Source organism: Nyctereutes procyonoides, unplaced genomic scaffold (assembly GCF_905146905.1).
Source record: "Nyctereutes procyonoides isolate TBG_1078 unplaced genomic scaffold, NYPRO_anot_genome, whole genome shotgun sequence".
NCBI lineage: Eukaryota > Metazoa > Chordata > Mammalia > Carnivora > Canidae > Nyctereutes > Nyctereutes procyonoides.
The window spans coordinates 842,359-864,445 of NW_026575052.1; the positions used below are offsets into that span (position 1 = coordinate 842,359).

Below are 22,087 nucleotides of genomic sequence, written 5' to 3' on the forward strand. Positions count from 1 at the left end.
AATGAGACCATATAATGTTTGTTCTTCTCTGATTGACTTATTTCACTCAGCATCATACCCTCCAGTTCCATCCACGTCTAAGCAAATGGTGGGTATTTGTCATTTCTTTTTTTTTTTTTTAATTTTTTTAAATTTTTTTAATTTTTTTTATTTTATTTTTATTTTATTTATTTATTTTTTTTTAATTTTTTTTAAAATTTATGATAGTCACAGAAAGAGAGAGAGAGAGAGAGGCAGAGACACAGGTAGAGGGAGAAGCAGGCTCCATGCACCGGGAGCCCGACGTGGGATTCGATCCCGGGTCTCCAGGATCGCGCCCTGGGCCAAAGGCAGGCGCCAAACCGCTGTGCCACCCAGGGATCCCTATTTGTCATTTCTAATGGCTGAGGAATATTCCATCGTATACATAGACCACAGCTTCTTTATCCATTCATCTTTCAATGGACACTGAGTCTCTTTCTACAGTTTGGCTATTAAAATTTTTTTCTCTATGTTCTGGTATATGTTACTTTCCATACTTCATTGCTTTCTGTTTTAGATATTCCAGTTCACTGTTCTAGTTCAGTCTTCTATTATATCTAAGCTACCAATTAATATCTATTGAGACTTTAATGTTGATGTTATGCTTTTCTGTGGAAAATTTCCATTTGATTCTTTGTTACTGATCTAAATTCATCATTTTATTTTATCCATATTATCCTTTCTGTCTTTAAACATATTATCATTATTTTAAAGTTCTTATCAGCTGACTTTCAATATAGGGATAACCTGTGGATTTGTTTCTGTAGTCTGTTCTTTCCCTTGGTTTTTGGTCATGGGGTCCTGCCTATGAGTATGCCTGGTAACTTTTATTGAGTGATGGACATTGTATATAAAAAACAAAGAGGTCCAGATGATGTTATTTCCTGCACAGAAAGTTTATCCTTCCCTCCACTAGGCAGACAGAGTCGTGACTGATCACCTTAGAGAGCCGACTGTTTCACTGAATCAGGGCTGTCTTGCAATCCTGCAAAGTGTCAATCTACCTTGTGTTTGCCCTTGGTTCTCTAGAATTTTCAACTGGGATCCCAGTGTATTCTGTAGAACTCTTTCTCCTGACAGGTTACAAACCCTAATATTTGTTTCTCAAAACTACAAAAACAAAAACTCCATGCCACTTTTTCAGAGGCTTTCTGCTTAGGATTTTAGCCTAATGCTTCATGTATTTCCAGTACTCAGTACAAGTGCTCAAGGGGAAACTGACTACACACTCTGCTGGTCTACAAGTTTCTGCCCAAAACTGCTAATTCCTCTGACTCCTAGTCTTGAGTTGCAGCCTTCTGTCTGTGTGCAGAATCAGCAGATGCCTCCAGGAGAAAAACAGCTATAGAAGGGCAACTTACCTTTCCTGGTTTCTCTTTCTGGAGTTCCTCTACTTCTCATTACTTTAGGAACTCTCTACTGTCATCAAATAGGTAATTTCTGGATTTTATCTTTTTATAGTTCTTGGCAGAAATACTTGTCTTCCATGAGCTATTCCTTTATATCAGAGAGTAAAAATGTGGGCCTGTGTGTTTTTATAGCCAGCAACTAAGACAGGACCTATAATTTTAAGGCACTCTATAAATACAGTACTAATTAATTAATTAATTAACAGTTGCTTGAACTTTCAGTGTTATATAATGAATGATCAATTAACGTGTTTAGTTAAACAAAGTAGATAATCCAAAGATCTTTTCTACTTTTAAATGTTCCATTTGGTTTTTAAAACAGCTTTATTGAGACATAATTGACATAAACCAACTGCACATATGTAAAGTTTACAGTGTCGTTAATTTTGATGCATGTATACAGCATGAATCCTTAACCATAATCAAGATAGTGAACATATCCATCACCCCCAAAAGTTTCCTGTGTACCCATCTTGCCTCTTTTTGTCTCTCCACCCCCACCCCAGGCACCACTTCCTGTTTTCTATCACCATGTCCTGATTTTTGTTTTCTAGAATTTTATATCCTTGGCATCATATGGTATGCACCCATTTGGTTGACCTCTTTCAGCCTAATTACTTTGAGTTATATCCACATTGTTTGATGTAGCAATAGCTTATTATTTTTAGATGTTGAGAGTAATCCAGTGTATGGAGATGCCACATATTTTTTTACAGCTATCTAATTGTTCCAGTATCACCTCTTGAAAAGATTATCCCTTCAACAAAGATTGCCTTTGCACCTAGGACAAAAATCTATTGTCTATTTATATGTGAGTTTATTTCTGGATTCTCTGTTCTGTTCCACCAATCTATTTGCACACTTAAAAAATATACACACACACAGAGCTATTTCAATTTTTAAAAAATCCAGTTAAAAACTATACATAGGGCTATTGAAATTATTTGCTCTCACATGAGCTTTGGTATTTTTGAGTCTTTCATGAAATTTGTCCATTTCATTTAAATTGTCAGATTTCTTAGCATAAGGTAGTTCATAATATTCCCTTACTATCTTTTTTTTTTAAGATTTTATTTATTTATTTGACACAGAGAGAGCACAAGCAGGGGGAGTGGCAGGCAGAGAGAGAGGGAGAAGCAGTCTCCCCTCTCCTGTCAAGGAGCCAGATGTGGACTTGATCCCAGAACTCTGGGATCATGACCTGAGCTGAAAGCAGATGTTTAAACAACTGAGCCACTCAGGAGCCCTCTTATTATCCTCTAAATATTTGTAGAAACTGTAGTGATGTCACCTCATTCATGTTTATTTTCTCTCCTTTTTCATGATCGGTCTGGCTAGACGTTTTGTCAGTTTTACTCAAAGAACTAGCTTTAGGTTTTCTTTGATTTTTTTTTCTATTGGTTTTGTTTTGTTTTTCAGTAACTTCTCTGTTCTTCATTATTTCCTTTTGTCTGCTTATTTTACATGTAATTTTCTCTCATTCTACTTTTTTGAAGTAGAAGCTGAGGTCATTAATTTGCATTCTTTCTTCTTTTCCAATATAGGCTTTTATTGCTATAAAAATCTCTTTCAGTTCTGTTTTAGCACATCCCACAAATTTTCATATATCATGTGCTCATGTTCATTCAATTCAAAATATTTTCTTTTTTAAAAAGATTTTATTTATTTATTTGACACCGAGACAGCACAAACAGGTGGAGTGGCAGGTAGAGGAAGAAGCAGTCTCCCCACGGAGCAAGGAGCCAGATGTGGACTTGATCCCAGAACTCTGGGATCATGACCTGAGCCAAAGGCAAACACCTAACCAACTGAGCCACCCAGCCACCCCTCAAAATACTTTCTATTTTCTCTTCTGATATCTTTTTTTGACCCATGTGTTATTGAAAAGTATGTTATTTAGTTTCCAAATTCTTAGTAATTTTCCAGATACCGTTTTGTGGCTGATTTTTAAGTTAATTCTTTTGTGGTCACAAAACATACTTTGTATGGCTTCAGTCATTTCAAATGTATTGAGTCTTCTTTTGTGGTCCAGATTTTGATCTGTCTTGCTAAATGTTCCCTTGTACCCTTTAGAAGAATACATATTCTGCTATTGTTGGGTGGGGTGTTCAATAAATATCAATTAGGTCAAATTGGTTGATTGTGTTGTCTGGATGACTTGAACGCTTTATCATTTTGAAATTGTCTTCTTTATCCCTAGGAATATTCTTTGCTCTGAAATTTACTTCATTTGTTATTAGCATAACCATTCCCACTTTCTTTTTTTTAATTTTTTTAAAAAATTTATTTATTTATGATAGAGAGAGAGAGAGAGAGAGAGAGAGAGAGAGAGAGAGGCAGAGACATAGGCAGAGGGAGAAGCAGGCTCCATGCACTGGGAACCCGATATGGGATTCGATCCCGGGTCTCCAGGATCGCGCCCTGAGCCAAAGGCAGGCGCCAAACCGCTGCGCCACCCAGGGATCCCTCCCACTTTCTTTTGATTTGAGTTAGCAGGGAACATCTTTTTCTATCCTTTTGGTTTTAACCTATTTATGTCTATATTTAAGGTGGGTTTCAGAGGAGCATGTGACTCTTGATCTCAAGGTTGTGAGTTTGAGCCCCACATTGGGTGTAGAGATTCCTTAAATAAATATTTTCAAAAATAATAAAATATGCTTATCATAGGCAGCTAGGTCTTGGGTGTTTTTTTTTTTTTTAAAGCTAGCCTGGTTGTCTCTGTTTTTTAATTGGGGTGTTTAAACCGTTTTAGGTAATGCAATTATTAATACGGTTAGACTTCATAAGTCTTATTTTATTCTACTTGTCATACATGCTTTGTTCCTCTTTTCCTCTCTTTTGCCTTCTTTTGGACTAATTCAGTATTTTTCATTATTATGTTTTATTTCCTTTCTTAGCCTTTTAGCCATGATTTTTTATTTATTTTAGTGCTTGCTTTAAGGCTCACAGTATGCAACCTTAGATTATCACAGCAAACCTTCAGATGATTTTATACCACTTCATATATATTGTGATACCCTTACAGTGGTATACTACCTTTTTTTCCTCCTGGCCTTTATGTTATTGTTGTCATGTGTTTTATTTTCATACATATTGTAAATACCAGACTATGTTGTTATTAATTTTTGCTTAAATGGTCAATTAGTCAATTATCTGATAAAAAAGACTTAAATAAGTCTTTTTATAAGACTTAATAAGAAAGTTTTATGTATTTGTTCATGCCTTACTATTTCTAGTCCTTTTTCTTCCTTTGTATAGATTTATGTTTCCATCTGTTATCCTTCTCTTTGTACCCGAAGGACTTCCTTTAACATCTCTCTCTTTTTTTAAGATTTTTAAAATTTATTCATGAGAGACACAGGGAGAGGCAGAGACACAGACAGAGAGAGAAGCAGACTCCATTTAGGGAGCCCAATGTGAGATTTGATTTCTGGATCTGGGATCACGCCCTGAGCCAAAGGCAGATAGATGCTCAACTGCTGAGCCACCCAGGCATCCCTTATTTTTTTTATGATTTTATTTATTTATTCATGAGAGAGAGATGGAGAGAATCCTTTAACATCTCTTGTAGTGGAGAGGTACGGGAGATGAGTTCCGTCTGTTTTCATGAAGTTGAAAAAGTCTTCATTTTGCCTTTGCTTTTAAAATATAGTTTTGCTGGGTATAGAATTCTGGGTCAACTGTTGTCCCAGTAGGTGAATATTGCTCCACTGTCTGCTCACTTACACTGTTGCTGATGAGAAGTCATCCTTATTTTGTTCTGTGTGTGATGCATCTTTTTCCTCAGGCTTCTTTTAAGACTTTCTTTTGGGGGCACCTGGGTGGCTCAGTCAGCTAAGCGTCTGCCTTTGGCTCAGGTCATGATCCTGGAGTCATTGGGCTCCCTGCTCAGGGGGGAGCCTGCTTCTCCCTCTGCCCCTCACCTTGTTTGTGTTCTGTCTCTCAAATAAATATTTTTTACCTTTCTTTTGGTCACTGGTTTTGAGCAATTTGATTATGTACATTATTATCCTTTCATTCATGGGTTATTTTTGTGCTTGGAGTTAGTTGCTCAGGCTTCTTGAATCAGCAGGTTTATAGTTTTCATCAACTTTGGGGAAGTTGGGGAGCCCAATAACCCATATATTAGGCTGCACTGGGGTCCAGCAACTCTCAAGGGGGTAAGTCAGGAAAACCATAGGACCCATTTTGCTTCTCATCTCTTGGGGATTATCATCCTATGTTGTCTCATGTCTTATTTTATGTATTTTCTCTTTTTTTTTTTGTTAGTTTCATGAGGAGGCTAAATCTAGATTTCACCCCATCACTTTATCTTGGCCAGAAGCAGGTGTCACTCCTGTTTGTATTTTAAAACTCAACGTGACCAGCCAGTAATGTTTTTGTTATTATTAAGAATAGTTGATGTGACCTGCATACTGAATATCCGTGTAAAACTGCATGTTTGGAAGCTGGCTTGAATTCAGGATTTTGTAGAGAATACTGAGAATTGAGAGATGATGTAGGATTTGACTATAATTGATTATTATCTGTGTCAAGCAGGGTCTCAACCTTGGCCATACATTTGACTCACCTGGGAGATTTTTAAACACTGATGACTCGGCCCCACCACAGAAATTCTGGTTTAATTTGTCTAGAGTACAGCCTGGACATCAGGATTTTTGGAAGCCCCCAGGTGACTCAATGTAGAACCAAGGTAAAGAGCCACTGTGGAGGTGGATTGTGGTCCTCCAGGTGTCAACAGCTGTCTGCAACACACTTACGTCTTTCCTCTCCACCCCCAGCAAAGTCCAGGTTCTGTACGGGGGGACGGACCTCTTTGATTACGAGGTACGCAGAACCTTCAACAATGACATGCTCCTGGCCTTCATCAGCAGCAGCTGCATCGCGGCCCTCGTCTACATCCTCACCTCCTGCTCAGGTAGGCCTCCTCAGAAGGCCCAGCAGGAGCCTGCCCCCTTTTTTCCTCCCCACGCTCTTCTGTCCCACCAAAGCCTGCCTTCTCCAGAATGCCAGAAATCGTCTCGAATCTGCTGTGTCAGCGCCGGTGGGTTGGGGTGCTCAGAAGTCACCTTCCAACCCCAGGCAGGTGGACTGAGGTCCAGACACAGCTTGGGCCATACCCAAAGGCCCCTGCTCCCGGGACCTCATGTAGTTAACCTTTTTCTCTTTGACCATCTTTTCCTTGCCAAAAATTTTTTTTGGGGAGTCTGGAGTATCAGAGCCTCTTTTATGGATTATTCTGTAGCCTGTTTCACAGTCCCAGGTCAGCTGCCCATTTGTCCCTCAGTTCACTTTAACATCTCACCTTCCCATGTACCCTGGTTACTTCTTACTGTGTATACAGTAGGCACTCTCTGTTGCCCAAGTGAATGACAGATTAGTAATACCTCCAAAAATGGAAAAGACATTCATTCATCCCTGTAACAAATTGGCCACCAACTGTGTGTCAGATGCTCCGAGGCACCAGAGATCCAGTGGTGCACATCACAGACACACTTACTACCCCCAGGGAGCCTCTAGTCTACGGGGTGACGGATGTTAAATATATAATAAGTCCCTATTGGCAACCAAGGCAAGTTGTTCTACGAAGCTGAGGGCCCGTGAACCACCCACTCAGATGGCTTCCTCTGGCACGCTGGCCTCCTGCCTGGCCCCTGGTCCCCGGGCATGAGAACTGTTCAGGGCACACCAGGGTGGTGAAAGGCACTCTGGGGACAGCGGGCATGAGGCAGGACCCCGCTCTGGATCCTCCCACTCTACCCCGTGTGCCTCTTGCCCTGCCCAGTGTTCTTGTCCTTCTTCGGGATTGCCAGCATTGGCCTCAGCTGTCTGGTGGCGCTCTTTCTGTACCATGTGGTCTTTGGTATCCAGTACCTGGGCATCCTCAATGGGGTGGCTGCCTTTGTGATAGTGGGCATCGGTGAGTTGCCTCTGTGGCAGGGTCCGAAGGGTGGGAAGGAGGCGAAGATTGGGAATAAGGGGCCTCGTCCTGGGGACGGGGTAGGGCCGGGGAGCATGGATGGTGGGGTGTGGACTCTTGGTGGGTGGAGCCCAGAGTTGGATGGGTCTTTCCAAACTCCAGCCTGACCTGTCGGGTGGCCGCTCAGGGTTGGTGTGGGCCCATCGTGGAGGCAGCAAAATGGTCCTGAGCCTGCCCCTGCTGGCCTGGGGCTCCCACCCTTAGGTGTGGACGACGTCTTTGTGTTCATCAACACCTACCGCCAGGCCACCCACCTGGAAGACCCACAGCTGCGGATGATCCACACCATCCAGACGGCGGGCAAGGCCACCTTCTTCACCTCCCTGACCACAGCTGCCGCCTATGCAGCTAATGTTTTCTCCCAGGTGAGAGACTGCCTTTGTCCGCGGCCCGGCCTCCCCCTCCTCCCGTGGGCCCCGGGCTCCGCTCCTCCCACGCACCCCTTCTCTTGCAGCCAGTACAGCCGTTGCCTCAAGGCACTTGCCATGTCCCGAGACTCCGTTCTTGCTACTGGTTGCCATTCCCAGAGCTTGACAAATGTGAAAATCACAAGGATACAAATAGTGTTTATTACTGAGGCTCATTAATAGCATCCAACCTCCGCCCGGAAGGGTGTGTGGCAGTTTCCAAAGCTCGTCCATGTTTAGTTTTCAAGACATAGGACAAAGGTACAACCACATCCCTGTTTTCCTAACACAGAAACTGAGGCCCAGAGAGGCAAAGTGACACAGCTGGTAAGTGGTGAGCCTGACCTAGGCCCCTGACCCCCGGCTGGGGCTTTTTCCACCCGCCAGTTTCTCCCCGCGTCGTCATCCCTGTCACCGGCCCCATGCTCCATCAGGCCCCTGAGTGGGCTCGGGAGAAGGATCTGAGTTGGGGCCAGGTCCTTGGTGCCAGGAGAACCCAAGAGGCAGTGACCCTGGCCCCGCATCCCTGAGTCTTTGAAACATTTAGTGACTTGTGTCAAGTATCCCGTCTAGAAACCCCTAGATGCTTTGGGATTATCCAGGCCTTGCTAGAGAACTGCGTGCAGAAAACAGGCCGGGCTGGGTGCTAGGTCCACTTTGTGACTGGCCGGGTGTGGCCCGGGACCTCAGCCTCACTCGCCTCGCGTGTGGATTATTCAGGGACTGAAATGAGCTGATTGTCAATGTTTTCCACCAATGGTGAAGGCCTGTGTGCCGGGGGTACAGCTTCCCTCTGGCCGCCACATCCCCACGCGGGTCCCTGGGACACCCTGGAGCACGCCTGCTCCCCGGCCCTAGGCCACGTGTGGGCCTTCTCTCCCTACCCTCCCTGACGCACGGCCTCACGGGCTGCCTCCCTCGGACACCCTCCCTGTGTGAGGGCTGTTAGCGTGCGTGCCCCGTGCCAGGCACTGCCGTGGGTACAGACCGGAGCCTCTGCTCCAGAGCTGGGGCTCCCCATGTCCTCCTGGGCCTCCTCACCCCCTCATCCTGCGAGCGGTCTGGGGTCCTGAGTGCCTGTGGCTGCAGAGTCCCAGGCTCCCGGCCCCGGGCCTGACCGCGCCACACCCCACCCACACCCCCTCCACCTATCCGTTGCCAGATCCCGGCCGTCCACGACTTTGGCCTGTTCATGTCCCTCATCGTGTCCTGCTGCTGGCTGGCCGTGCTCTTCACCATGCCGGCCGCCCTGGGCATCTGGAGCCTCTACGTGGCACCGCTGGAGACTGCCTGCCAGACCAGGTGCGCGGTGGCCGCGCCCTCTGCTCACGGAGCCTGCATAACGGGCCCTCCGGGGCCACCCAGGTCACCACCCGCACGTCAGAAAGCTCGGTGACCCTTTCCTGAGCATCTTCTGTGTGCCCAGCTCTGTGCGGGCCCTACTGCAGGGACGAGGGCGGGAAGAGCGCCCGGCCCAGTGGTCACCAGCCGGGAGTTCCTGCCCCGTGCCTGGCAGTGGGCAGCGCGGTCTGCGGCCTTAGTCCCCAGGGCCCTCGGAGCGGGGTTCCCTTGCTTTGCCCATTTCACCGATGACGACACAAGGGCCGGGGCGGGCGGCATTCTCAGGGTCACCCATTCAGTAGGCAGCAAAGAGGATATTTGAACCCCGCGCCGTGACCGGGCAGCCGCCACGTCAGGTGCGTCTCGTATTCTCGCCCTGGTGGAGAAATCCTCTTCAGACACAGCGAGCTGTGTGCGGAGCTGAATGGGTCGCCCACGGTTGCTGCCGGAGACCCCGGCGTTGGGGTCTTGGGGTCTTGGGGGCCGGGGAAGGAGGGTGGCCACACGGAGTCAGGCCTGGGCAGCTGGCTGGGGTTGGGTGCCGGGAGGACCGGGGCTCTGGCTGGGGGCAGGGTACACTACGCAGGGGACCCTCTTCCTGGGTCATGGCTGCCGTCACCCTTGTCTCCCGGAGGAGTGGCACCCACGGTCAGCGGGGAGATGGCACGTGCAGGAAACGAGGCAGCAGGCTCCTGGGGTCTGTGGCGAAGGCCCCCGGGAGGTGTCTCAGCCGGTGGTGCCCGGGCCTTGCCCTACCGTCCCTGCACACCCAGGCCCTCAGGGCTCACCCCTCTGCCCCACTCTCTCCACAGCTGCCACCACAAGTGTGGGCGCAAGAGCTCCCTGCACTTCCCCGGGGATGTGTTCGCCGCTGCTGAGCGGGTCGGGGGCAGCCCCGCCCAGGGCCCCCTGCCCTACCTGGACGATGACATCCCCTTGCTGAACGTCGAGGAGGATCCCGGTGAGTCCTGGTGCAGGCCTGCCCTGTGGGCCCTGGTGACACCTGGCCCGCGTCTGCTGGGGCGTCACTTTGGACGAGGTGGTGTGAGGACAGGTGGGTCCTGAGGGCCTCGGGGATCCCCGCCAAGTGCTTGGGCTGCCCTGGAGAGGGCGGGGCCTGGGGTGCACCTTGCCCTGGCTCTGGGCCAGCCTCTGATGGGCCGCGGCTCTGCCCTGGCAGTGTCGCTGGAGCTGGGGGATGTGTCCCTGGTGTCTGTGCCCCCCGAGAGCCTCCAGCCAGCCCCTGACCGGGGCAGCCGGGGCCAGCTCATCACCCAGCTGCAGGAGCTACTGCACCACTGGGCCCTGTGGTCTGCCGTCAAGAGCCGCTGGGTGATCGTGGGTAAGTGGGCTCTCCCCTCTCCTTCCTCTCTGACCTGGGCTTTTCCCCAGCGCCTGAGGCGGGGGGACAGATCCCCCAAGGGACACAGAGGCACTGGGAGCCCAGCCCCTTCCTGCAAATGACCCTTGGTTGGCGCCCGGCTCCCTGGGCCTCACCCCCACGCAGAATGGAGCTGGGCCCACAGAGCTGCTGTTTCTGGAGCCTCCTGTGCCCAGCCCCCCCCCCCCCCCGGGCGGTGGAGCAGAGCACTTAATGCCTGCGCCCTGAGTCAGAGCCGCCCGGCCGGGTTGGAATCCTGATTGTCCCATGTACCGGCCGGGCGACCGTGGCTGCGTCGGAGCCTCGCCTCCTTCCCGCTACTGGGGATAAGAGCAGCGTCTGCACTAAGGCAGTGGTAGGGCAGGCCCGTGCAGGCGCGGAGCTCGGTGCAGCGCGTAGCATGCAGCGGGGGCTCAGCAAACCCTGAGTGCTGTTCCCGTAATCGCCGGCGGTGTCTGAGGCCGTGGATCAGCTGCACGTGCCGGCTCCTGGTAAACTGCTCAGCGTCCAAGACTGTGAGCTCGTAGCTTATAGTCTGACCCCCACGTGACGCAGATAGCGGCCAGCCCTGACCCCCACCCGGATGGCCAGTCCCTGACAGGCTTCACCGTGGGCCGGCTCCCTGGGGACCCCGCCCCCCCATGAAGGGAGCATCTCTGACCCAGGGCTGTGAATGCCACTGGCCCCGGCCCCGCCTGGTGTGCATCCTCTCCTGGCAGGGCTCTTCGTCTCCGTCCTCATCCTGTCCCTGGTGTTTGCCAGCCGGCTCCGCCCCGCCAGCCGGGCCCCCTTGCTCTTCCGGCCTGATACCAACATCCAGGTGCTGCTGGATCTCAAGTACAACCTGAGTGCGGAGGGCATATCCTGCATCACCTGTTCAGGTGAGAATTCAGTCGGGGGGTCCCCTGGGGCTCCCGCTCCCTTTGGAGTTCAGGCCTCAAAAACCGTGGGCCTGTGAGAGATGCGAGGTCCAGGCTCCCCGTCACTGTGCAACCTCAGCACATCCCTGTGCCTCTGAGCCTCAGTGTTTTCCCATTTCCTGAAACGGGTATTTACCGGATGCTTGGGAAACCATAGTGGGCAGGACAGGCTTCCCGAGCTCGGGGAGTGCATTTACCTGCCAGGGGCGGGCCAGGGTTGTAATAGAAGAACCGGGAGCCTGGGGAGCTCAGCATCACCGAAGGCTTCCTGGAGGAGGCTGCATCTAAGCTGAGACTCAAGGAAAGGGAGGAGCTAGCCAGGCTGAGAGAGAAGAGAAGACGGCTAGGCAGAGGGAAGCACCCAGGAGGACAAGGCTGGGGCCAAGTTTGAGAGTTGGTCGCAGGCGCTGAGGCCAGCCGGATGGACCCGGCCGGAACGGAGCGCCGGAGTGAGCACTCTGCGTGTTACTCTGTTTGCCAGGGGGAGCCAGTGGGGGTGCTGAGCGGAGAAGGGCCGTGACCGAGTCTCCAGGCGCTGTGTGGGGGCGGGCGGGAGACCAGGTGGGAGGCAGTGGAGTCGGGAGGTGCTAGGAGGTGGAATCCGGAGGATCCGATGATGGAGTGAGCGTCAGGGATGAGCGAGGAGGTGAGTGGTCTGGTGCAGGCCCTCAGGACACGGGCACCCGAGGCCCGGGCTGGGGCCCGGGAGGTTGGCCCCAGGTCACTCCGCGTGGCCAGGTCAGTGAGAACCCGTAGGAGCTGCTGGGCCAGCGCTCAGGCTCTTAGGAGAAGGTCCGCTGGCGCTGTAATTGCCTCCACTTAATTGGGGCGGCGTTCACGTTATCCCGGCCTCCCCCCCGTAAGGGCCTTAGCCCACGCGTGATAATCGGCTGCAGCTCAGAGAGGAGCCTGAAGGCCCCTCCTGAACCGGAGCCAGCCCCGGCCGCGGCCCCGGCTCCCCTCCCGCCCCCTGGGCACATGCACCAAACTCCATCATCACCCCTGCTGTGAGGCCACCTGCCACCCCTCAGGGCCCCGACTCATAGCTGGGGCCGAAGCTCCTGGAGGCGTCTGGAGGAGAGCCAGGGCGCCCCCCAAGTTCGGCCCCCGGCCCCTCGGGGCTCTTGCCCTCGGGACCTGATGGTGTTGTAGTGAAAAGGGCTTTCAGGGCCAAGGCTGGGCCCAGATGAGGCTGTGCCTCTCGCTCCCTGGGTAGGGCACAGGACCTCCCCGACCTCTGCTTTCTCCTGTCACTGGGGTTATACCTCTAGGAGTATTGTGACGATTGCATCTTCGAAGGTGTAAAACTTCTCTCATTAAATGACAAGAAAACAGAAGATTCATCCCCAGTGATTGAGGCAAAAGAGGACGGTGTCCTGTGGTCTCCACTGGTTGCTGAGGTTCCGTCTCTGATCGTTCCACTCACCGAGCGTTTATCAGGAGCTCAGTGCATGAGATGCAGCCTCCCGTTCGGCCTTCCTGCCGCCCTGTTGGTTTGGTGTCACCCGGTTGCTGGAGGAGGTCTTGGGGCATGGCAGGGACGAGGAGGGAAGGCGTCAGAGTGTCCCTGGACGGAGCTGACAGGTGCCTTCCTTCTGCCTTAAGATTCCTGCAAATTCAGTATTTGGCATTGTTTTCCGTGGCATCGTGTCTCAGACCCCTGTCACCCTCCCCAAGCCGAGGGACCCATGTCCCGTGTCCCTAGGGCTGCCGTCTCTCTCAATCTCTGCCCTCCCCTGCCACTGTCCCTAACGGGATGTGGGGGCAGGTCTGTTCCAGGAGAAGCCCCACAGCCTGCAGAACAACATCCGCACGTCCCTGGAGAAGAAGAAGCGGGGTTCAGGGGTCCCCTGGGCCAGCCGGCCTGAGGCCACCCCACAGGGTTAGTGGGGAGTGTGGTCTGGCTGGGGTGGGGGCTTCGGGAGATCTCACCCCCTGCCGGGGTGTCGGGGCCCCGTGGGGAGAGCACGTTACGTTCGTGCTCTGGTTCCCCTGTGAGAACGAGAGTTTGTTCTTGGGGGTCACTGAGAAGGGGTTGGGTTGGGGGGTGAACTCGGGGCCCTGCCCACTATCCCCCAGCTCCGAACGCTGGCATCCCCTCCTGCCGCCGTCCCAGCCAGGCCTCCGGCACCCAGGATCCCACCGTTTGTGCCAGACCCATCCCAAGCCCCTGGGGCCGGCTCCTCCCTGCCCAGGGCCCCCTCAGAGGTGGGATGCTGGGGCACATGCAGGAATTAGCCCCCGTGGGGAGTCGTGCGTGTCCCGGTCACCCCACCAGCCCTCTGTGCCTGCCATCGTCCTTCGCAGCTCCAGCCCCCCCTTCACCTTGCTCCCCTCTCGGGCGGCGGCGCCACTGCCCTAGCCCTGTGGCAGCTCTTCACCTCCACGCGGCCCGTCCCTGCCAAGCCCCCCAGCTCGCTGCGTCCCCACGTCCACCCCACACCCCCGATCCGCGCTACAGGCTCTGTCTGCAAGAGGAACCGAGGGGGCCGCGCTGGGTCGGGGGAGGCCGGCACGGTGACCGTGCAGCCCCCCCCTCGCTTGTCTCCCAGACTCCCCAGGCACCGTGTATGTCTCCAAGATGAAGAGTAGAGGCCACCCGGCCGTGTACAGGTTCTCCCTCAACGCCAGCCTGCCCGCCCCGTGGCAGATCGTGTCCCCCGGGGACGGGGAGGTGCCCTCCTTCCAGGTGAGCGGGGCTGCCGTGCCGGGCACCGCCGGGTCGGGCAGGGGGCTGACCACGTGGAGGGGGGAGGCAGGGTCTGTGAGGACGGAGCGGAGCAGCTGGAGGCACGTGACCACCCCCCAGCCGGGTCTGTGGCCCCTGCAGAGGGGCCAGCAGGGGCTTCCAGGCAGCCAGACCTGGGTTCGAGTCCTGCTGCCATTTGTAATCTGTGTCTGGGCAGATCCTTCACCTCTCTGAGCCTCCCTGTCGTCCTCTGTGAAGTGGGGTGCGGCCGGTGGGGGGCCTGTGGGGGACGAAGCACACGGGACACGGGAAGTGCTCCAGCCCCCAGAGGACAGCCTCCCAGGGCCGGCCTCCCGTGTCGCCCTCAGGAATCATCCGTTTCTTTGACAAGTTGCGCCGTCCAGGGGCACAGTTAGCTTGTTGAGGGGTCACATTTCCCTTTGAGTGATGACACGGCTGAGGCCGCCCCACGGTTCCGGCCTAGAATGCTGCCCCTGCAACGTGCACAAAGCCGGCCCCTCACGAAGCCCCAGCAGACGTCTACGCCCCCCCCACTGATCCTCTCGCCCCAGCCCTTCATGGTGGCCCAGGCCGCGGCCCCCCGGCTGCTGCGGGCTCAGGGCCCCGCCCCGGCCCCGGACGTGCTCAGCGGAGGTCAGACAGGAGGAGCATCTGCCCGGTGTGCGGACTCGAACCCAGGCCTCCGGAGCCTCTGCCCCCGGCCGCTGGGAGGGGCGGGGCCTGCGGGGCGGCGAGCCCCGGAGTCACGTGTCTTGTCTCTGTTGATCCACTGCGTAGGTGTATAGAGCGCCTTTGGGTAACTTCACCAAGAAGCTGACCGCTTGTATGTCTACAGTAGGGCTGCTCCAGCCGGCGAGCCCCTCCCGCAGGTGGATGGTGACGACCCTGGCCTGCGACGCCAAGCGGGGCTGGAAGTTCGACTTCAGCTTCTACGCGGCCGCCAAGGAGCAGCAGCACACCAGGTAGCGGCCTCCGCCGGCCCGCGGGACCTGGGGCACCTCGGGCACCTCGGGCCGGGCACGTCCTCGCCCGCCCGCCTTCAGCCGGTTCTCGGCCGGGCCCCGCCTCCCGCGGCTCCGCTGCTCGTCCGTGCCCGGCAGCTCCCGTCCCAGGCCTGCGCCCCCCAGGCTCTTCCCTGGCTCCGGGGGCACGACGTCCCCCTGGGAGAGCCGGTCCCTGCCCGAGCCCCGTCCCGGGAGAAGCACGCGGCCCCCCCGCGGCGTTACCCCCCCTTCCCGGCCCCCACGGCCCTGGAATCGCTCTGCCGCAGGGTTATGAGGTGTCTCCTCAGGCGCAGCAGGGACCTGCCCGTCTCCCCCGCTGTGTCCCCAGCACCCGGTGCAGCGAGCACTCGCCGGACGAGGGGGTGCGGCCGCGCTGCGCCTGCTCTCCGGGCGCCGTCCTCACGCTCTGTACGTGGTTAATTCAGCACGTATTTGACTAACGTGCCCTCGCCCCTGACGCAGGACCGAGGACTCCGGAGCGGCCGCGTCTGTGTTTACCTGCGTGCGCAGCTCCTGGTGCTCCTCCCGGGAAGACGGGCTCCGAGCAGCCGGGCGCCCCGTGTTCTGGCCAGGGCCCCGCATTCGTGTGTCCCTTGAGGCCGATCCCGTGGTTCCTGGAACAAACCTGGGGCGCCGACGTGTGCGGGCGCCCTGCTGGTGCCGGGGATACGGGGGTGACCAGGACAGATGTGGCTCCGGCCCTCAGGCGGCTGGCGGGGGACAGCGGCTAGCCTGTCATCCACAGCATCCTTGCAAACGATGGCGCGGGCCCCGCTCCTCAAGGAGGGGCGCTGTGGCCACGGGCCCTGCGCTGCTGACACACGGGGCTCTGGTCCCCAACAGAGCGCGGCCTCCGGGTGCCGGGCACCCACACAGCCCCAAAGCCACGTGGGGAGAGGTGGCTGCGACGGCTCGCTGGGCCCTCCCGGCCCGGGTACCTCGGCTCAGGGGCTGGGGGTCCCCCTGCCTGTGCTCCCGGAGCCCAGGGCTCGGCTCACCCTGAGCACACACAGCAGCCGGGATCAGGCTGCCCGCATGAGCTTAGAACCTTCTAGAATGAACCTGGGGCCACATCAGGTCCGGGGCAAACAAGCCAACCACAGAGCCCCCACTTCCCACGGAACCTTGAGGCTCAGCCCCGGCTGAGGTTCAGGCGGGCGTGCTCCCGAGCGGGGACGGGAGGCGGCCGGGGGCCCTCTGGGGACGCTCGCACCCCCTGGGGGCGGCCTGGAGGCTCCTGGTCTCCACCCTTCATGCCACGGGGAGGCCATCGAGCAGGCCGCGTGGTGCATCCCGGCCGTGGTGAGACCACGGGGACCCGCCAACCCCCACCCGGTGCAGCCCCCCTCACCCTCCCGCCCTCGCACACGGGGGGCGTGCGTGCCTTCCCGCCTCAGCCGGGCCCCCTTGCCTCCGCAGGAAGGTGTACTTCGCTCAGTCCCACAAGCCTCCCTTCCACGGGCGCGTGTGCGCGGCCCCTCCCGGCTGCCTGCTCAGCTCCAGCCCCGACGGCCCCACCAAAGGCTTCTTCTACGTGCCCAGCGAGAAAGGTACGTGCAGGGAGGCTGCCGCAGGGCCTGGGAGGCCGGCCCCGGCCCCACACGGATGTGACTCCCCCCGCAGCGCCCAAGGCCCGCCTCTCGGCCACCTTCGGCTTCAACCCCTGCGTGAACACGGGCTGCGGGAAGCCAGCCGTGCGGCCGCTGGTGGACACGGGGGCCATGGTCTTCGTGGTCTTCGGCATCATCGGCATCAACCGCACGCGGCAGGTGGACAACCATGTCATCGGAGACCCGGTACGTGGGCCCACGTCGGGCAGCTCCAAGGGGCTGGGGCACAGCCGCCCGGGAGGCCACCAGCCCAGCGCCCCACATGCCCTCTGGCTCCTTGCACAGCTCACGAGGCCCAGACGCGGCCACCGCGGGTCCTGGGGACAGCCTTCGGGGTTGAGCTCAGGATCACCCAGGACTCTCGGTACATTTTGGGCCTGAGCCGGTTGCCCCTTGTTTGAGGGGCTGGAACAGAGCCGAGGGAGATGCAAGTGTGTAAACTGCCCCCCACCCCGCACCCTCCCTGCGGGAGGCTCCCCCCCGCGCCCACAGCCCCCGCTGCATTGGGTTGCTGCGTGGTGCCCTGGGCTGGCCTCTTGAGTGTCTGGAGGCGGAGAAACTGAGGAGCTGCTGGGTCTGTGGGGCTCGGGGTGGGGCCGAGCCCGTGCGGTCAGAGCTCCTGCCCCGAGCAGTCCGGCTGGGTGTACGGGGTGTACGGGGTTCACACCCAAGGTAACTCGGGAGCCGGGTGGTTGGAGATCCCTGTGCTCAGTCCTGACCGGGAGCCCCCAGGTGCTCAGAGGAGGGTGGGAAGGCGGGAGCGGATGCAGCAGGTGAGGGAGCTCGGGGGTTTGGCCGGGCAGAGTCGGGAGACGGCAGGAAGCCCTGGTGGGAGCATGAGTCAGTCTGTTGAGCCTCTGACTCTTGATTTCAGCTCAGGTCATGGTCCCAGGGTCCTGGGATCGAGCCCCGAGTCGGGCTCCGTGCTCAGCGGGGCCTGCTTGTCCCCCTCCCTCCCCCCTCCTCCCTGCTCACTCTCTCTCTCTCTCTCTCTCTCAAATAAATCTTTACAAATAAAAAAATGAGTGTGTGACTCAAAGCACGGGTGAGCCCAGGGGCCCCGTGGCGGGTGGGCGGCGATGGGAGCAGAAGGTGCTGGTGGAGCAGGACAGAGCAGGCCCGGGCAGGGACGTCAGGCCACCTGCCGGGGCTCCAGCCTGGCGTGTGTGTGTGTGTGTGTGTGTGTGTGTGTGTGTGTGTGGCTGCGGCGGGGAGCTCTGGGGTTCTTCCCGCGGGCGGGCCCAGGACCGCGTTCCCGACTCACTGAGCCGCCTGCGCCCGCTTGTGTCTCCTCGGGAAAGGGCAGCGTCGTCTATGACAGCGGCTTTGATCTCTTCAAAGAACTCGGGCACCTGTGTCGCCTGTGCAAGGCCATCGCGGGGAACTCGGAGCTGGTGAAGCCGGGCGGGGCCCAGTGCCTGCCCTCAGGTGCGTCCGACGGAGGACAGCCTGGGGAGGCCGTGCTGCTCCGAGGGCGCACAGCGCGAGGGCACGCGCACCTGGCCTGGGTCCTGCGGGCGCGTCTGCCGGTCTGTCCACACCGGGTGAGGGCGTGTGAGGCCTCTGGAGCCGTGTTGTGCATCAGCACGAATTGGTGCCGAGGGACGAGCGCCGGGTGTGTGGGCACAGCTGCAGGAGCCAGGGCAGGGGTTGGCACAGGTGACCTGGCGCCGTCACGCCCGGTGCCCTTGTCCACCCGATGGCGACCGACTGTGGAGGTTTCCTCGCAGCGCCGCCGCAGGCCACAGTCCAGGCTGGGAGGTCGGGCAGGGCCGTGCTCTGCGGGGTCCCCGGCCCGACCTGTCTGCCCCTCTCCCTGCAGGCTACAGCACCTCCTCCTTCCTGCAGATGCTGCACCCCGAGTGCAGGGAGCTGCCCGAGCCCAACCTGCTCCCGGGGCAGCTGTCCCACGGCGCGGTGGGCGTCAAGGAGGGCCGGGTGCAGTGGATCTCCATGGCCTTTGAGTCGGTGAGCTCGCGGTGGCCCCCGGGCCCAGTGCTCGCCTCGCGTGTGTCCCGAGGCCCAGCCCCTGGCCCAGATCACAGGGGTTGCTCTTGGGGGGCGGATACTGCAGCCAAGAGGTGAGGGGACTCCCTGCAGGTCACAGCTTGTGCGTGTCGGCGTCCAGCGTCACACCAGGCAGCTGACCACAGCGCTGCCCTTTCTTCCACGGAGGCTGTTCCCACCAGCCTGGGGTCTGTTCTGTGGCCTCCGGGCTGGGACGCCGCTGCGCTGCTGGGAGTCCCGGACGCTCCCCTCTGCCCCTTGGCGGGGCCGGGTGCTGGGCCTCTCCTGGGAGAGCTCGGGAGCCAGGACCAGCCGTGCACGCACCTCACTACTTCCTCTGTCGTGCCGAGGCTCCCTGGACCCTGCCCAAGGGGGGAGGCCCCCGTGCACACCCGCACACACACGAGGGCCAGCGCACCTGACCTGGGCGTCTGCGGGCCCCGTGGTCCCGAGCCTGCACCTGGCGCCGCGTGCGGAGACCCGGGCCCAGTCCGGCTCTGATCCTGGTGTGCTCCGCGTCTCCCTGGCAAATCCCTCTTCCCCGCCGGCCTCAGGCTCCTCCCTGAGGAAGGGGCTCTGCGATCCCCGGGAAGCAGCTGTGCCGTCCCGTAAAGACGCAGGAGTGACAACCGGCTCAGACTCTGGCCTCCAGCCCTGCTCTCCTTCCCACCACAGACGCACCAGGCCAGAGTCCGGAGGCCCCCAGAGCCCCTCCGGGTCCCCCTCCAGGGAGCCCCAGGCCAACGGAGACCCCACTTCAAAGCCCCGGGCGGGTTTTTTAATTGGGCGAAATCCGCGTGACAGAATTGACCGTCTTAACGTTTCTGAAGCGCAGCTCAGTGGTACTGAGTGTACTTAGGTCGCCCGCTGGCCCCGCGCCGCCCGCCCCAGGCCTGCACCACGCGGATACTGGGTGCTCCTGAACGGGGCCGCCCCGGGTCCCTGCCGGCTCGTTGCCCCCAGCGTGGCCGCCTCCCCTGTCACAATCCCCGTCCTCTCGAGGGCTGAAGCCCTGGGCGGTTCAGGGAGGACGGAGCCCTTCAGGCGCATCCACGCAGCGGGATGTCCCTTCCACGCCGACCCCACGGACACACACACACCCGTGCCCACGGACACCCTGGCGCCTGGGCCGCGCTCGGGGAGCCCAGAAGTGGGTGTGTGAGCGCCCGGAGCAGGCCCTAGAAGGGTGGGGGTCCCGGTCTCCCCTGCGCCCCCGAAGGCCCCCGCGGGGCTGGAGACCGGCAGGCCGCTGGGCGGAGGCCGCAGCTCCCAGGGAGGCCCCGAGCCCGGCGGAGCCCAGCACATCTGGGGCTTCAGGAAGCTTTCCTGGGCGAGCTGGAACCCGGGAGTGGCCGTGCGGGCGGGGCGCCGTGTGGGCCCGGGCGGGAGCCGAGCGCTTGGGGGCTCCGGGAGCGGCCGCTGGGCCTGTTGGAAAGGGACAGGCACTGTGGTTGCGCCAGGACCTGCTGCCCGTGTGTGGCTCACACGTGCTCCCGGGGGCTGCTGGGAGGTGGCCGGGGGCCCAGCCGTCACCAGGCAGGGAGAGTGGGCGCTGCCCCCATCTCACCGGCTCGTGTGCCCCCCAGACCACGTACAAGGGCAAGTCCTCCTTCCAGACGTACTCGGACTACCTGCGCTGGGAGAGCTTCCTCCAGCAGCAGCTGCAGACGTTCCCCGAGGGCTCGGCCCTGCGCCGAGGCTTCCAGACGTGTGAGCACTGGAAGCAGATCTTCATGGAGATCATAGGCAAGCGGCAGCCCAGCCCCCTCTCCCCCGCGTCCCCAGGCCTGGAGGAGCGGGTGCTGGCAGGGTGGGTGGAGAGGTGGCCCGCGTCGTGCCTGCCATCCTGGCGAGGGCCTGCCCTGGAGGCCCGCGGGTGGGTCCTCGTACGGCCCAGGGAGCGGGCCGGCTGGCTGTGACCGCCCACCCGTGGAAGCCCGGCTGAGGCCCCTCTGCCCTTGCCTTCCAGGGGTGCAGAGCGCCCTGTACGGCCTGGCCCTGTCCTTGCTCATCTGTGTGGCCGCGGTGGCCGTGTTCACCACCCACGTGCTGCTCCTGCTGCCCGTGCTCCTGAGTATCCTGGGTATGTGGGGGGGCGGGGGCAGGCATCAGGCCGTGGGGCCAGGAGGGGCGGGGGCCGCAGGCCAGCAGGCTCCTCTCCACCCCTGGCTGTCCATGTCCTCAGTGAAGGTTTCCCAGCCCCCCCCCCGCCAGGCAGAAGGACCCTCTGTAACATGCTCACAGGACCTGCCCCCCAGTCTGTGCTCCCGGAAGGGACCCGGGTGTCGCCGGGTGGTCGCTCCTGGCCCAGTGACCTGCTGCTGCACCTGCCCTCCCCCGGAGCCTGGCCCTCCTGGGCCCTCCTGTCACCAGAGGCATCGCCCGTTCCCCGGGGCCCTCTGGGCTCGCCCGCCGCCCTCCAGGACAGTGTGGGTGAGGCCGGGTGCAAGCCGCCTGCCCGTCCCTGCCCTGCCCCTGCAGGCATCGTCTGCCTCGTGGTGACCATCATGTACTGGAGCGGCTGGGAGATGGGCGCTGTCGAGGCCATCTCCCTGTCCATCCTCGTCGGCTCCTCCGTGGACTACTGCGTCCATCTGGTTGAGGGCTACCTGCTGGCCGGAGAGAACCTGCCCCCCCACCAGGCCGAGGTGAGCGCCCTGGCCCCGGTGCCGCGAAGGGGCCCCTGAGCCGGCGGGACGGCCCCGGGCTGAGGTCTTCACGCCTCATCTCCGTGCCCAGGGGACTCAGGTTCAAAGGCCGCTGGGCCAGGGCAGCGCAGTGGGCCCTGGGCGCCTCCCTCCCCGCCTGTGTCTCTAGTGAGCACGCGGGTGCGGCGGACGGCGGCCACGGCCTCCCTGCTTCCCTGCGTCCGAGTCTCCCCCGGCCCCGCCCGGGCCCCCCCGCCCCTCGGACCTCGTGCGCTCAGTGCCAGCACCAGCGCTGGGTCTCGTGTGTTTCTTTCCTAATTGGCGCGAAAACATTCACGAACATGCTTTAAACCAGCTACGATTTTAGCTGCTTTGGGTCAAGAGAAGGAAATCCGCGCCAGTCAGGACCGTTTACGAGGACCTGCTGCGCACGCCGGCCGCAGCCTGGGGGTCCCCGCAGCCTTCACGCGGTCCGTGCGCCCTCGTCAGGCAGTCGGCGCGGCTTCCCGCCAACCCGGGGCGGGCGGAGGTGCCGTCCCGGCCCCGTCTATGGCAGCAAACCTGGGGCGTCCGGGAGCGCGCCGGCCCTGGCAGGGAGGGGCCCCGCTGGCGCGTCAGGGCCCGGCCCCAGCCTGTCTTCCCCTCGCAC

At 58.5% G+C, this 22,087-nt stretch overlaps 1 protein-coding gene across 1 annotated transcript in view; it reads left to right on the top strand.

Moving 5' to 3' along the window:
• Window positions 1–22,087, top strand: part of DISP3 (dispatched RND transporter family member 3) — a 45,772-nt gene that overhangs the window by 22,431 nt on the left and 1,254 nt on the right. Inside the window, exons 4-20 of the mRNA XM_055331181.1 lie at window positions 6,212–6,348; window positions 7,216–7,350; window positions 7,615–7,775; window positions 8,980–9,119; window positions 9,971–10,119; window positions 10,339–10,500; window positions 11,259–11,420; window positions 13,228–13,341; window positions 14,012–14,148; window positions 14,947–15,131; window positions 16,593–16,723; window positions 16,797–16,969; window positions 18,085–18,211; window positions 18,606–18,751; window positions 20,377–20,536; window positions 20,760–20,873; window positions 21,272–21,438. Of these exons, the coding sequence (XP_055187156.1) occupies window positions 6,212–6,348; window positions 7,216–7,350; window positions 7,615–7,775; window positions 8,980–9,119; window positions 9,971–10,119; window positions 10,339–10,500; window positions 11,259–11,420; window positions 13,228–13,341; window positions 14,012–14,148; window positions 14,947–15,131; window positions 16,593–16,723; window positions 16,797–16,969; window positions 18,085–18,211; window positions 18,606–18,751; window positions 20,377–20,536; window positions 20,760–20,873; window positions 21,272–21,438 (2,500 nt within the window). The remainder of the gene's footprint in view (window positions 1–6,211; window positions 6,349–7,215; window positions 7,351–7,614; window positions 7,776–8,979; window positions 9,120–9,970; window positions 10,120–10,338; window positions 10,501–11,258; window positions 11,421–13,227; window positions 13,342–14,011; window positions 14,149–14,946; window positions 15,132–16,592; window positions 16,724–16,796; window positions 16,970–18,084; window positions 18,212–18,605; window positions 18,752–20,376; window positions 20,537–20,759; window positions 20,874–21,271; window positions 21,439–22,087) is intronic.